The sequence below is a fragment of the Camellia sinensis genome, chromosome 10, assembly GCF_055761805.1.
Source record: "Camellia sinensis isolate YWXY chromosome 10, ASM5576180v1, whole genome shotgun sequence".
In the NCBI taxonomy this organism is placed as follows: domain Eukaryota; kingdom Viridiplantae; phylum Streptophyta; class Magnoliopsida; order Ericales; family Theaceae; genus Camellia; species Camellia sinensis.
Genome location: NC_138970.1, coordinates 154,856,235 through 154,871,936, shown reverse-complemented (window position 1 = coordinate 154,871,936; position 15,702 = coordinate 154,856,235). Strand labels below are relative to the sequence as shown.

Genomic DNA, 15,702 nt, shown 5'->3' with positions numbered 1-15,702 from the left:
TACATATATAAAATTCCAAATCCAAGACATAAATATACAAAAATTCAAAATATATACATATATATTTGTTTGGAGAGCCTAGCTCTTCAATTGTAGCCACCACAAAAGTAAGATGATAAAATAACTAGCCTAATAAAGCTCAAAATTAAAGTTGTATTAACTAAAATACCTAACAAGTCTTTTTTAACTATTCCTTTGGATACCTTAATGCTTACTTTCCTCCCCGGGGGATTGGTTCATTCAAGGACTTTTTTTTAAATTTTTATTTTTTTAGTTTGTTTAATTGAATAAAACCCCAAAATATAAAATTTTATGATAACTTTTAAAAGTCCACTTAAAAAAAAAAAAAAATCATAAGAAAAATCAAACCAACCCCAAACAAACATTGGTATAAAATATCGCTTAATACATTAAAATTATATTGATTTGTATTAATTCGCACCGTTTAATTCGTTAATCATGGATTAAATTATAAATTTTACGATCGGCCTTTGAAATCGTGCTGTTCCTCTGTAGTAATATATATATATATATATAATATTTTTTTAATCTCTAATAAAACATTAAAATAAAATGAATATGAAGGATTTAAGATGTAAAATTTATTAAAAATTAATTATTATGCATATGAAAAATATTATATAAAAAATATTATGCAAATGAGGAGAAACGCAATCCTCGAGCAACAGATCCAGTCCAGCCGTTGACAATAATGTTAAAAATCCTCATTTTGTTGTTCTAATATCAGAGAATTTCATGGAAGCAGTTTAGCACCCAGTCAGAGTCCTGTAAAGCTGGACATAGCTTCTTCACTTCCTCCAGGTTTGTGAACTCACTTGTTTACATCTATTTGATCCTATCACTGTACAAGAGGTCTACTTACTCTTTTTTTGATTGATAACCAGGTCCAGGGTTGGTTAATAATTTGCACCATCAACATCTTTTAGGTTTCTAGATTCTATGTATAAAAAGATAACCCCCTTAACTTAAAATTTTTAACCATTTACTAAGTAGCCTCAATTATTTTTTATTTTTTATTATTATTTTATTTTTTAAATTTTTTTTAATTTTTAAATCAATCATCCCTACCCTTTCTTATATTATATGCTAACAGGGGATGCATGTTGCTAGTTGGGTTGGCTGCACAAATCCCCTGTTTCTTATCAGGGCCCACACTTATTGTCAAATCACACAACACAACATGATGTTCTCTCATTCCCTCACCTGTCTTTTTTAGTCATCCTTTGTCCTTGACAAGCCTTCATACTGGTGCAATTGTTGGTCTTCACTGCATATAGCAAAAAACTGTGAATCGACTTTTCTCTCTCTGTGTGTGTGTGTGTGTATGTACATACATTTATTTTCTGTTATTGATGTCCACTTCTTGAATTTCTTTCTCTCAGATTTTTTTTAGTGCTTGATCTTGTAATCTTTTGGCACAAAACTATTATTTTATACATGGGTAGTAGAAGAAAAGAATTATTTGGAATATGGAAAAGAACATTCATATGGCAATGGTAGAACATTCATAGAATTCCTCTTTATGTGTTCTCTTGCTTTGTAATGATTTTAGGCACTTTGGTTCTAATACGATGGCTTGGGTTCTTTGAAAATGTGTAGTTTGTGTGGTGCTATGGAGATTTGGTTGGAAAGGAATTCTAGAATGTTTGAGAGAAAATCAGATAATGTCAGGGCTTTGTAGGATAGAATTTGTTGTTTGGCTTCCCTTCAGGCTTCTTTGCTCCTAGGTCAGTGTCTTCTAATTTCAAGGGCATACCCTTATTTTTTATTAGTAGAGTTTGGACAGCTGTGTGTGATATGTAATTTTCTTTTATTAGTAGAGATTGGACAGCTGTGTGTGATATCTTTCTTTTCCTTCTATTGTAATTAATTTTCCTTTATTGCCAATAAGAGTATCCTGGAAAAATTCTTTAAAGTCTGATATATATATATATATATATATACTACCCCCATGGAACACCTGTAGAAAGGCCATAAAAATAAGAGGCTTTGCTTATAAGGTATATTGTTTAGGCAGTGGTAAAATTAGTGGTAAGCTAGCAACATTGCCACTGATGAAAACTTGTCAATAATTTTCTTGGTGGAATTCTTACATTTTCCTTTGTAATCTCAGTAAATGGACCTATCAAATGGACCTATCATGAACTGGCAGCCAATCTCGGTTAGAAACATCACCCCTGCAATTGTCAAAGTTGTAAGACTCATAACTTCTTTATTTATTTATTTTTTGCTTGCTGCAAAAAAATAAAGGTGGTTTGCATTGTGAATCTTGTACTGTAGAGCTCATGATTTCTTAACATACTTGTTCAGGAGCCCAGCGCTGTTGGTTCTATGGCATCTGGTCCTTCTTTTCCGCACATGCCGTCTGTTCCTCGAGCGGCTTCTCAAGTAGTCCCAAGCTTGCAGGCATCTTCCGTGTCCCAACAGACATCAAGTGGGTTGCAATCTGCCCAGTCTGAATATGTGAAAGTTTGGGAGGTAAGACCACCATATTTTGGAAAGAAATGAGGTTGGATTTACAGTCTGCAGATTCCAGTGCTTAAGAAACTTTCCTATATCAAACCTTGCATTTTCCAAATGATAGTTGGGTTTCAGTTTTGGACTATCCTTTTAATAATGATTCTGATTTATTGTTCTTAATGTTGAAGTACATGGATTAAATTGGTTTCTGAATTAATGTTTTGCAATTTAACTTTTTGTGGATAATTATAAAGAGGACAGTTTGGATTTGTTTTAGTTTATGGAAATCTCAGCACATAATAGTCAGTCATTCTTTTTCTTTCACCATGTTTTTTTTAATTTTTATTTTATATTTTCTAATTGTTTGGCGTACATAAACACCATTGTGCCAAATAAAGCCCATAAGTACATTTAACAATTGTTTATAGTAATAATTCTCACCCAAGATACTCTGGTTTGAATATTTGCTGAATTTGCATGGTCCCTGTGAAGCTTTCCTTTATAGGAGGAGACATTCTCTATTCAATGCAATCTTATTTCTGGCCAATTATTCACCGAAAAATTGGATGGTTTTGAAAATATCAGTAAATAATTGACTCTGTCATGGAGACACACCTAATAGTTATTTGGCATTAACTTTTTGTTTAATGCTCCACATTCTTGTCTATGTGTATTGAGTCATAAACTGAATGACCTTTTGTACTACGATCAGTTGGATGCACTCTGATTATATATCTACATGTCAATTCAAAATTACCGAATGTTCTCTTCATTTATAGCCCCCAAAGCCCTAGGAACCACTGGGATATCCGTAGTATCTATACTAGTGTACCATCTGTCCTCTAATTTACTTGTGCTATTTGTTTCCTTTTGCTCTATGGTAAGATCTTTACCAGGCTTCTAAACTTGCCATCATCTCTTTTGATATGCTCTGCCTGCACCACTGTTCCACAATAGCTTTAGTCAATCTCATTGGGTTAAAAAGGCCAACACACTTGAAGTTTCTTCTTTTCCTAAAACACTTTCGTCCACTTAACAAGTGAGGTCAATGCAATTTCTCCATGACCCTGTTAAAGTGTCTTCTCCACCAAAGTTCTCCATTGTTTCCTGTCTGGTAAGAAATGGTGATGTTTGAACTAGTTTTCCTACTAATGCTTGCATAATTCCCTCCACCTAAATTATCAAGCAAAAAAGAATAATAACAAACTAATTTACTATGCAACAAATTGGAGAAATGCAAAAGAACTTTTGCTGACTCTTGCAACAAATGATATTGAACAATATCATACCTTGTTTGTTGTGGAGTAAATTCTGTGAACTTGATTCATATAACACTGTTGTTTATAATAATATAACTAGTGTCCGTTAAGTGTATTTTTAATTCCGTTCAGAATGAGTGAGTACATCTTGAAACTGTCAATGGGCAATGAATACTTGGCCAATTTTGTCCTTTCATATATTTTCTTATCCTCCCATCGCTTATGTTTTCCTGAATGATCTAAATGATGCAGGGAAACTTATATGGGCAGAGACAAGGCCAGCCTGTTTTCATCACTAGACTTGAAGTATGTTTTACCTTGCCTGATAAATGATTACTTTCAATTGTGATCCATCTAGTCAAATTTTTTCTTATTTTTACGTGTATTTTAACAAGGAATGCACAAATATAGATTATGATTATTTGTACGCATGATTAAAAATAATAGTATCGGGATATGTATCAATGTCAACAATGCAGTCGTATATCGGTTAATAATATCAGCCGATATATCTATCAATGACTGTATTGAAAGTCCGAAAATCCATGGTGTGTTTGTTTGGAAGAATTGGAGGGGGGGCGGGGTATTGGACACCATGTCCATTGGATCATGGAGTCCATTGTTTGGTTGCAGGTTCATAGGCCGGACTAGGAGTCCGATTGGACTATCAATCCCACATATGTGAGATTATTGTATCTTAGAGGGGGTATGGGATAGAATTGGTGGAATAACTATCCCATGGGATTAAATGATAAAATGACATATTTGCCCTCCAAGTATTTGATATAATTATGTATTATATTTAATAAAATTAAATAAAATTTAAATGTCTCAATTTAAAAATAAAATAATTTTATTTAATTTTTATTGATGTTTTATTTTAAAATTTTATTGATGTTTTATTTAATTTCATTATTTAAATTTTTATTGATGTTTTATTTAATAATTATTATTTTTTAAAATAAATTTATTTAAAATTTTATTTTAAAAAATAACACAATTTTTTATTGATATTTTATTTATTTAATTTTTAAAAATAAATTTATTTAATTTTAAAAACAATAAATAAAATTTATTTAATCTAGCCCAAAAAAATTAAAATATTAAAGACATGATTAATATTGATATTATTTAGTAAACAATTTGAAAGGACAAGATTGTCTTTTGAACATTTATATTTCATAATATCTCAAACAAATATAACATTCAATGAAATAGTCATTTCCTTGCATCTAATCTCGTGACTAAACAAACGTGGGATACACAACCTCTTCAACTAAATAGTACGGAGACTATGTATCGCAGGATTAACAGTCCGATGGATTACAATTCCCCCTTATCCAGTTCGTCCAAACAAATATAACCTATATGTAATGAGTGATATGATATGTAATGGCCGTATTTAAAACAACTTCAATTAGTCACATTGAATGTGATGTAATTTTTTGAATTTCAACACTTGGCCAAGTCTTTTTTCATATTTATCTTCACTTATAATCCTATGTTTTTATTTATGTATGGCAGGGTTTTAGGAGTGCATCAGCTTTTGAGACGTAAGTCGACAGACTAATTTTTGGGAAGTTGGTTTAAATCAACTCACCTTTTCTATTAATATAACTTCGTTTTCAAGTTTGTGATATGTTGTTCATATCAAATCTAAATAGTTAATTAAAACAAATTCATGCTGAATTTTACTTGCTTTTGTTTACTGGTGATTCATTGATGCAAACTCAAGTTTAGTTTCAGTAAGATATGACTTGGCAGGCATATGATTCAGTGGTGTGGCTTTACTTCGGAGCTCTGAATAGTCATGCTTTTCTCAATGAAAACATTATTCTGCATCAGAATATATGTTGGCTTAGTCTCGAGTTACCTGTTGGAGCTGTACAAGGGAACTCCATTTTGTTTCTCAAATTGTGATCATGTTTGTTTCTTATTAAAGCCGTAAACATTCTATATATGGATATATTTTAAACTTTTGCTCATTCTTGAATCAAATAGAATGGTAATAGCTTTATTACTTGGAAAATTATTAGTATTTATCAAAAAAACAAAGGAACTATTAGCACTCGATGCTTAAATACGTAGCCTGTACAATTTTAAAAGACTCTTTTTGCTCAGACCACGGTCTTTTTCTCAGTTGTAGGAAAAAAAGACCTATTAAATCCTGACTTTAAGTTGTGTTGCCAGCTGGAATACCTGTCTGCTAATATTACGTCTCAATCTATTCTGGTTTAGTTTATTTATTAAATTGTTTTTGGTATTAGCCTTATAGAAGCTTATTAAAAAAGAAATCTTAGTATGCAAATCAGCAAAATGCAGTTTTAGGATGAATTAGTGTTTTTTTAGTATTAGAATGATTCATCATGTCCAAGTAATCCTGTCATAGCATATCTATGAGTACATCCTCCTGATATCTATGCAATGTATTCAAAACGGATGACCTCAGTATTTGAAGTGTACAATCTCATCTGACCTATGTTGGTATTGTTTTAAATGTTTATCTGGCTTCCCTCATGGGAAGATACCCTAAATGTCTTATTATGATGTATTGTCCAGTTCTATCATATTTTTCATTTTCCATTTTCCATTTTTCTTTCTTTTATATTATTATTTACTTTTTCCTTGATCTCAGGCTTGTGGCAAATTGGCCACCAACAATGCAAATAGTTCGGCTTATCTCTCAGGACCACATGAACAAGTACTGTCTACTAAGTGAAAACAATCTATTTGCTTTAGTATCTTTCTCATCTCTAACCAAAGGAAAATTTTCCTTTATTTGATAATAGGCAATATGTTGGAAAGGCAGATTGTTTAGTTTTCCGGGCGATGAATCAGCATGGTTTTCTTGGACAGCTACAAGAAAAGAAGCTTGTAAGTGGTCTCAAGGCTTATCTTATTATTTATTATGAATTAGTCAAAGGCTTGTGCAAAATGTGAAAGTAATTGAGAGAAGTATACTCGTTAATTCTGTAAGGCTATGTTTGGATGGAAAGAATCAAATAGAAGGAATGAGAATCCAGAATCCCATAAAAAACAAATCTCATTGTTATTTATTAAAAATTAAAAAAAAAAAATCTCATTGCTAGTAATTAGATTCTTGTGTCGATGCAATTCAAGTGTTTGATTTGGTTAGGAATACTCTAAGGGAGATAAAATTTTTAATATTGTGGGCTCATTTAAATATTTTACTCTTAAATGGTTCAACATACCTCATGGAATGTGAGATTCCATCTCAGTGTGGCAAATAGGATTGCCAGTGGCAATCTTTTTCTGCCTTGTGAAGCTAACCATGAATCACTTTCCATTCTTTGATGCACCAAATGATGGAATAAAGGAGATTTTGAATGACACCCCAATTCTGTGTCTCCATTCCTTCCATCCAAACATAGCCTAAAAGAAGTGTATGCAACAATGAGAGAATTATCTATGTAGTAAAACTAAAGCCCGTAATATTAGAGGATATGGTCATGAATCCACCTCAAGAAGAGGAGTCTCCCCCTAGGGTTTTATCCTAGTAATTTCCTAATGTGCGTGGAACAGTGAGATTGCATGTCCCTGGGGACTTCTTGGATACTTGAAGAGGCCGAAACACCTCACCTCATGAGAGAGAGAGAGAGAGAGAGCATTATTGTCTCTGTGTATGCATGTATGTGTGGGTGTATACATATGCACATACGTTAACCAATGGCATTGTTATCTTTAATTAATATTAAGGACAAGGTTGGTATTAGGAAATTTTGTTTTGTATTAGGGAATGTAATTATTGTCATTATTGTGATGAGTCAACATTTTATCTGTAACTATTGAAGTCAAGAATTTAAATAGATTTTTATTTCTTTCTCATGCAAGGCCTTTAATGATACGGATGGGGAAAAAATGTGTGACAGTACGAGTTGCTATAGCACTGGGTACAAAAGGAAGAATTAGGATAAAATAAAATTTCTAAATGAAAAAATTGATGCAGTATATTGTGTTGTGCCTAAAGGGGAGATTAGGGTTCAAGTCGTATTTTAGAAATAGATGCTTGTGTTTGACTCATCAAAAATATGAAATGGTAAAACTGGGACACTGGTTGGTGCACCCAGAATATTAGCCTGATAGGGCAACATTAAGCCAAAGGGTTGTCTTTTTATTCAAAAATAATAACTCATACCAACAAAAAAGTAAAAACAATATGTTTTATGTATATATAGATGTAAATATTAAATTCGAAATTTATTAGCAACCAACTAAATCAACAGATTTGATAGAGGGGAATTGGTTCATTAGTTGAAACTTAGCTTATTAACCTTGAGGTTATTGGTTTGAACCCGAGAGCAGCCACTTCATGCCAATAATGCGGAAGGTTATTGGGTTGGACACTCACACAAGAAGCTTAATACCAATTGCTTTTCTCAAAGGAGAAGACCAAATTGCTATTTGATATAGCAATGGCTATTTGTTATAGCAACGGTGTGTTATGTGTAAAATGGTAGAGGAAAGTATAGATAATTTATTTTTGCATTGCCCCATGGTTCTATCCTTATGGTGGAAAATCTTACGTCTAGTGGGAGGTTGATGGGGTTATTCCACCATCGTGTGAGCTTGTGTTGAGCATTAATTTGAAAGGCTTTGGTTCTACTGTTAAAGCTTGGGTCCTTTGGAGGTGTGTGGTTCTTTGGGTCGTATGGATTGAAAGAAATATCCAAAATTTTGTAGATAAAAGTTCAAGACATCGAGAGTTTGTAGGAGACATTTTTTTGGGAGCTTCTTTTTGGTTTGGTGGTCCTTTCTTTGAAAGAGATGCTACTTTTTTTAATTGCTAGGGATAGGAAAGGTGTCTGTAGTTTGTGAGCTTTTTTCTTTTCAGCTTCTTTCTCGATGTTGGTGGACCTCTTGATGTTTGTAGTTTGTGAGCTTTTTTCATTATTTACAAAATTCCACTTTGTTGTCATCCAAAGAAAAAAAAAAAAAATGAGAGTAGAGATTTATTGTTGAAAGAAAAGCAACATATAAATGGAGAGAGGGAGATGGAGTAGAGAGAAATAATTAGGTGAGGACTTCACCACCCACTGAAAGGCAACAAAAATTGAACGAGTGATATTATGGATTTCTTGTAATTTCAAGAAGTGGATTTGAGAGTGAATTCTATAGGTTTTTAATTTAAATATTCTACAGAGAAAGGTGAGGTTTTAAAAGTAAAATGGTGGACATGAGTATTATGTCACTTTTTAAGTTGTCTATGTGAACATGGTACGAACAAGCACTGTGGTTTTGACCGAAGTCCATGGTTGTAGGGATTTTGATGAAAAGATTAAGAGGCAATAATGACTATAAAAGATTCAAGGGCAAATATGAAATTTTATGAGGGCAAATAGGATATTGTTTTGCAAGTTATAGGCAATAGTAGATATTTTTAGTTTTGAAGGAGGCAGCTGCCCCCTCTGGTCCTTATGTGCCTTCACCATTGGATATGTTAGGTATTATGGATAAGTTAGAGGGTAAAGGTGCAGTAAAATAGTAATGGTGGTGTTCAGTGTTACATGAACTCTTCTGTTCTCCCCATTTACCCATGTTCACCTAATATGACAAGGGTTAGGGTATGGGATGAGTGTCCAATCTCCGTACCTAAATTAGACATTTGAATTCTTGAATTTTTAATATATTTGAAGACGAATAAGTTCACATTCAATAATAAAGAAAAATTTATAGTGTCTCACGTGAATGGGAGATAGAAGCTCTTTTTTTTTTTTTTCTTTTTTCTAAATACGATTTAATTTCAAGTACATCCCTAAACAACTTGGATGATCTTATGTTGGAATATTATATAATATACAATGTATATGAGAATTTATATTGTGTATATCTATATCTTATTTTTTGATACATATCCCTATATTATAAGATTTAGGCTTTAGATTGTCTGACATTTCACACATACACACACCCGAGTCCATGTAACATAGGTGGTGTTATTGTTAGTTAAAAAGAAAAAAATTAGGATGTGTTGGGAATCTTGTGGTTTTTTTGAAGCATTAAAATGGAATTAAAGCTTTTATTCCTTCAATCCCATATTTTTAAATGAGTGTGAATACATTTTATGGTGTTAAATAGTGGGATAACTTTTAAAATCAGGTCTCTACGAGTTAGGTGTGAACACATTAAATGCTAAGAAGGATGGAAATGGACATGGCGATTTTGAAAAATTGAGAATACAAATATAGTACGAATATGGGAGAAAAATATCTTTATAATTTTTTATTTGCCATGTATATAAATATAAATTTAGGGCATAGAGATATAAGAGGCATCAATGATGTACATACATGTGGGTGTATTTATTTTTATTTTTTTCACTTTCTGATTTGTTTACTTATATTTTATTTTGACCCTAAATCATTTTTCTAAAATTATGGAAAATAAACTCATAAAGGTGTCATGTGGCGTGTCCAAACTCAAGAACGTGTTCGGGATGTGTCCCCAAAGCATCCTGCAAAAAAGAAAAAGAAGAAATCGACACACCTTGTGGCATGTCTGACGTGGAGATGCGTGTCCTACATGGGCACGTTTCCAACACATTGAATTTCTCAATCATTCATTGGATGAATGATCATACAAAACTTTATTTTTTATGTACATCATTTTAGTCCCTATTGATTTTGTCTCTGAATTTATGATTTTGTTTCAATTATCAATTTGGTCTAATTGATTACAACTCTTAGCATTTTTTTATGGAAAATACGCACATACGTGTTACGTGCCATATTTGTAAGGACAAAATTATAAAATTACTCAACTCAGTCAGTTAACCTCAACCAATTTAGTGATAATTTTCTTTAAAAAACACTAATGATATTATTAATTGGATCAAATTGAAAAAAAATCTAAAATTAGGGTCAAAATTGAGCCAATTGAAAGTGTAGGGACCAAAATGACACAAGGGTTAAAATATAGGGACCACCGTTGTAATTTGCCTTACTTTTTATGTATAGTTTGTGTGCAATACTTTTTTATATGTTTCCGAATCGAATTTTAAAAGTGTTATATACATTTAATATATACAAATACTGGAGTATGAAATACACAAATAATGGAATAATTGTAATTATGAGCTTACATGAGTGGAAAATTTGAAAGTTAAATGACTGGAAAAAACAGCTTAAGCATAAGTGTAAGCATAAGCAGTGGTACTCTGTTATTTTAAATTATTGTCAAGGACAAAAACGAATCTTGAGGCATAGGCAATAGCCACATTAACGATATGTAATGGCATTGTATGAGTTATTATTATGTCTGGCAAATAGGGAAAAGAGGTTTAGCTGTAGAGGTGTTACATAGGGTGACAGTAAATAGTCACCGATTTATTTAAGGTTGTGGCTTAATGTAATTATAATTGACTTGTCCAAAGTTTTGAAATATATGCTAGTTGGTTTGCCATCTGTTCAGCATTTACATTTGTGCTATGATTTCCTTGCTAACCTTAGGAACTTCCAAATAAATGCACATCAAGAGTACAACTGTAGGCGCCTCACAGAGTTATTCCCAAATCTCTTGAGGGGTTGATATATATAGATGAAACCAGGACTCCTCACATGTTATAGTAATTGTGTGGAGATCAATTATTTTGTATAGTAAGATATTTTCTGGAAATATCAGGCATACTAAATGTATAATATAATCATTTTTATCAAGATTGGCAATAATCGCTTATGTAACCTTTTTATTTGCAGTCCTTTTTTCTGACATCCCTCTCCAGTCATGAAGTAAAATTGGTGCCATATTTAGTGTAGTTATGTTTTTGGCATTATAAGAGTTGGTTGGGTCTTTTGGCCTGTAAATAGGTAGTTAGGGTCTTGGAAAGGGAGTTCATGATATTTTGAAATTGTACTTTGTGAGCTTAGAGCTCTTGTATCTCAATATTGATATTTTCTCTCTAATGAAATCTCTTTACTAAATTGGTTTCATCACATATTATCCTTCGAACAAACAAATTCCTCAAAACTGCAATTACATTTTTTTATTGCCTCCCAAATTTTTAGCATGTTTATCTGGTTGATTTCATTCAGTGTCAAGACCTTGGCAATGTGTTATTTACATTTTCTGCATTTAAGTTGGAATTTAAAAGATTTTAATTGGTGCAAGTTGTCCCATAAACTAAAATTTGTGGCAGTGTTTCATTCTGTTTCCCAGATTTTGAATACTGTAACATTTCAGTACTGAAATTATATTACTAAAAATGATGCTAATTTCCGAAAATAGTGTAGTTAACTAGGAACTCTTTTATTTATTTATTATATTATTAAATTTAAATTATAAGCATTCTCAGGTGTGAGAAAATGGCACCATCATTTTGATGATAAATTTCCATCTCCAGGGATCATTTTCTCTGGAGAGAAAAACTATTTGCACAGAAGGCATTCACAAAATGGTTCACAGACAAGGCACAAGGGATCATTTTCTGTGAATGGCTAACAGTGCATTTAACAGGATTTCCTAATGTTGACTGTCACCAATCTGTAGTGTGCAGTGATACAGTTACCATCACAGACATTGATGTTATCTGTTACCGATAAAGCCTGCCGCTTGATTGGAAGGCTTTTCCCTGGGGTAAGATGTTCTTTCACATGGTTTTGTCATGTATACTGAAATTAAGTTCAATGTGATCACATATGAAACTGTGCTTTGTATTTACACTTCATACTTGGCTTACAATTAATTGTTGTGTGGGTTTAGGATATGGTTGTGTTCAAGCCACAGATATCGAGTCTGCAGCAAAAGCAACAACTTCCCCAAATGCAGCAAGAAGCAGCGCTTCCACAGATGCAACAACAACAGCGAATGCTTCTGCAACAAATGCAGCAACAACAACAAACCCTTCCACAAATGCAGCAACAGCAGCAGCAACAGCTTTCACAGATGCTGCAACAGCTTTCACAGATGCTGCAACAGCAACAGCAACAGCAACAGCAGCAGATTTCACAGTTGCAGCAACAGATTTCACAGTTGCAGCAAATGATTTTACAGTTGCAGCAACAACAACTGCAGCAACAACAAACGGTCGGGACAGGAATGGGTCAAGCTTATGTTCAAGGTCCGAACCAGTCACAGTTAGTATCTCAGGGACAAGTGTCATCACAAGGGCCACAAAACATGTCTGGAGGAGGGTCTATGAGTTAAATAACTAATTTCAGAAGATGAGCATTCGTGTTATGCTTGAATCAATCACCAATATAATTATGCTTTTAAGCTTGTTCTTTTAAGTTGGTTGGATCTCTATCATAGTGATAGCTAAGGCACATCAAATAAAGATTTTTAAGACCCATACATGAGTGCTTGCATTATCCTTTGGAAGTTTGAGATTTGCTTGTGTTTTATATACTACGATGTTTGTAAAGCTATTGGGAGAAATTTAACATTCAATATCAAATGTTATTTTTGTGAGTTCCATTTACTGCATGCCGTATATGAGATTTAAGAGTAGTTTATGAGATTTGTATATTTGTATAGCATTTTCCTTTTCACAAAAGTCCTTGCAGAACAGGAGGGAAAAGATTCTTCTGGAACCAACAAGATGTTACCCCATCAGTCCACAGATCAAGAACGGTAAAGCTTAGTGTAACTTGTTACCCCATCGGTCCACAAATCAAGAACGGTAAAGCTTAGTGTAACTTAGGATTACTTAAGGTATGTCTTTTTGACAGACTTCATGATTTCATTACTTGAAGATGATGATTTGACTTGAACAACAGAAGGGAGAAAAGAAGCCCAAGAATTGAGCATTTGTGTTGTATATTCTCTTGAAATAATCTTCTGTGTATAATAAATAATTTGAAACAAATTAAATAAACAAAATAAATTACTTACAGAATTTATTAACCGAAAAAACTTAAGAACAAGAATGATCAAGTTGAGTGTGTGACACTTTATTCTTAAGACAGATTCGCCCCGCTCAGGTGCTTACAGAATAATGTCGTCTATTTCTTAAGATACAATGATCTTTCACAGATTGTATTAGCACTAAAAACAATTTGCTTCGGCGAATTAGAACCTGTGTTCTATACTCTCAAAAATTTGTCTAAAATTAATATAAAGAATATATAATATAAAGAATATATATATGCAAAAGAACAAAACGGAAGACAACAAGAGAATTTCAAAAGATTTTAAACTGCTTGAAGAGGGTCTAAATTTATAGGTAAAGCGGTGCCTTTTCGGAAGACCTGAACAGGTCTAACATAGAACCGAACAGGTGCAGATTGGATTGAATAGGTGCAGAATTCAAATCTGTTTGAAAAAAGTGTGATCTGCTAGAAAATGGAAGAGAATTTCGGATTGGAAGAGCACTGTTTGGATAGAAAATTTGAATTCAAATTTGGCGCAAAATTTGAATTAAGAAATTCAAATAATTTTCTTGCAAAAATTCAAATGAATTTTGTTCAACAAATTAATGTTAGGACCTGACCTAGCACAGTTGACGGCGTGTGTGGTGGTTTGAGTGAAAGCCCACTTTATCCATAACTCCCTTTCACAAAACTTGGGATGCCCCTTGGGGCCCCACCCAAATATGTCCACATAGAGCTTATATATTCACATAAGTTCTCTTAAAGTTTCAATGTGGGATAACCAATTTAAGGAAACCCACATTTGACTCTTCAATTTCCCATTCCACGAACCCAAAAACAACGTGAGCTTCCCATTTAATCATAAATGGTTTTAACGAACCATCTGCACCGTGTGACTTGCCATGTGACAATGAACATGTTACTTCTTTGGACCCACTCCAAAAGACGTATGAGCCCCATTCAAATTTGGGCTCAAAATTAGCCCAAAATAAGCCTATAAAACCCATAATTTCCAACATATTCTCAGCCTCGGGGGCTCCACATACCGTGTGACTTGCCATGTGGCAATGAACATGTTACTTCTTTGGATCCACCCCAAAAGACGTATGAGTTCCATTCAAATTTGGACTCAAAATTAGCCCAAAATAAGCCTATAAAACCCATAATTTCCAACATATTCTCAGCCTTGGGGGCTCCACAAGTATATGTGCACACTTGTAGTACCACTCTTGTTGTCGTAAAATCACCCTTTAATTTGCGGGGCAGATCATGAGGTAATTCTATTTGCACTCTACATTTTCATTTCAATTCACAAAATTTGTGCAGTTTTGAGATTAACTTTTGAACAAAAATTGATTGCTTAGATATCAACTATTGAAGAGTGTATTTGTTCGGAAGATATCTGAACAATTGATTTTTGTTCTAATGTTGATATCCGAAAGGTAAAATTGTGTGAATTGAAACAAAGTTTGGTGTACAACTAGAACTACCCCACATCATAGGTTCCACCAGCCTGCATGATTGAAGCAAATGAGGATTTTCGTTGAGTACTGAAAGATTTCATTGGTGTTTATTTTCCCTTTTGAATTCATACAACATATGAGGTGAAAATTTGATTGAAATTGATTTTTCGATGATATATTACAAGCGTTTTAATCATGTAGTTGCGCAATGAAACTCAGTATCTTGGTAGAACTTCAATGCAACGTTTATTAATGATGTATTTTTTACAATGAAATGGTTAAAACAGTCTTTTACATGTCCCAAAAAAGGTGTCCGTTCCTTTAACTTTTGTATTTATAATCATATAATTTAATTTTTAAAATTAAGTAGTGTAATTGTGACTAATGAGATTGGAGGACAGACACTTTCGAGATTAGCTTATGAGGTAAAATGAAAAAGACATGTTTTTACAGTGAGTTTCAACTCACGTGTAGTACATATATATTTTATAATTTTTAAAAGCATCTTTAGCTATAATGGGGTCCAATATACAGATACTTTTGTGGTGTGTGCAATAACTTGATGCTTACTTTCCTCTCCCAAAAGCAACACTTCGGAGGCAAAGAATAAGACCCCCCATTACTTTCACAAAAATATACATTCTTCTTCGATCAAATCAATGATTACTCATGAAA

The 15,702-nt window shown here is 33.0% G+C and overlaps 1 protein-coding gene across 6 annotated transcripts; it reads left to right on the top strand.

Moving 5' to 3' along the window:
* The first annotated feature begins 614 nt into the window (after positions 1 to 614).
* On the top strand, positions 615 to 13,169 carry LOC114289923 (uncharacterized). 6 transcript variants are annotated; one of them, XM_082892633.1, is made up of 10 exons: positions 622 to 822; positions 1,621 to 1,748; positions 2,135 to 2,215; positions 2,332 to 2,499; positions 3,993 to 4,046; positions 5,265 to 5,293; positions 6,376 to 6,441; positions 6,530 to 6,614; positions 12,243 to 12,329; positions 12,456 to 13,169. In XM_082892633.1, exons 3-10 carry the CDS (start codon positions 2,138 to 2,140, stop codon positions 12,897 to 12,899), a joined length of 1,011 nt encoding a protein of 336 aa, XP_082748759.1. In that variant the 5' UTR covers positions 622 to 822; positions 1,621 to 1,748; positions 2,135 to 2,137; the 3' UTR covers positions 12,900 to 13,169. The 6 variants fall into 6 exon arrangements, with proteins under 6 accessions (XP_082748758.1, XP_082748759.1, XP_082748763.1 ...); XM_082892635.1 differs by lacking the exon at positions 622 to 822 and adding an exon at positions 1,127 to 1,307; XM_082892634.1 differs by lacking the exon at positions 622 to 822 and adding an exon at positions 1,130 to 1,343.
* The last annotated feature ends 2,533 nt before the right edge of the window (positions 13,170 to 15,702 follow it).

Bases quoted from the DNA above. Each gene is read 5' to 3' on its own strand.
- LOC114289923 (XM_082892632.1), top strand. From the start codon at position 2,138: ATGGACCTATCAAATGGACCTATCATGAACTGGCAGCCAATCTCGGTT. The intron at 2,500-3,992 runs GTAAGACCACCA...TAAATGATGCAG, and splicing joins AATATGTGAAAGTTTGGGAG to GGAAACTTATATGGGCAGAG. The intron at 6,615-12,242 runs GTAAGTGGTCTC...ACCAATCTGTAG, and splicing joins AGCTACAAGAAAAGAAGCTT to TGTGCAGTGATACAGTTACC.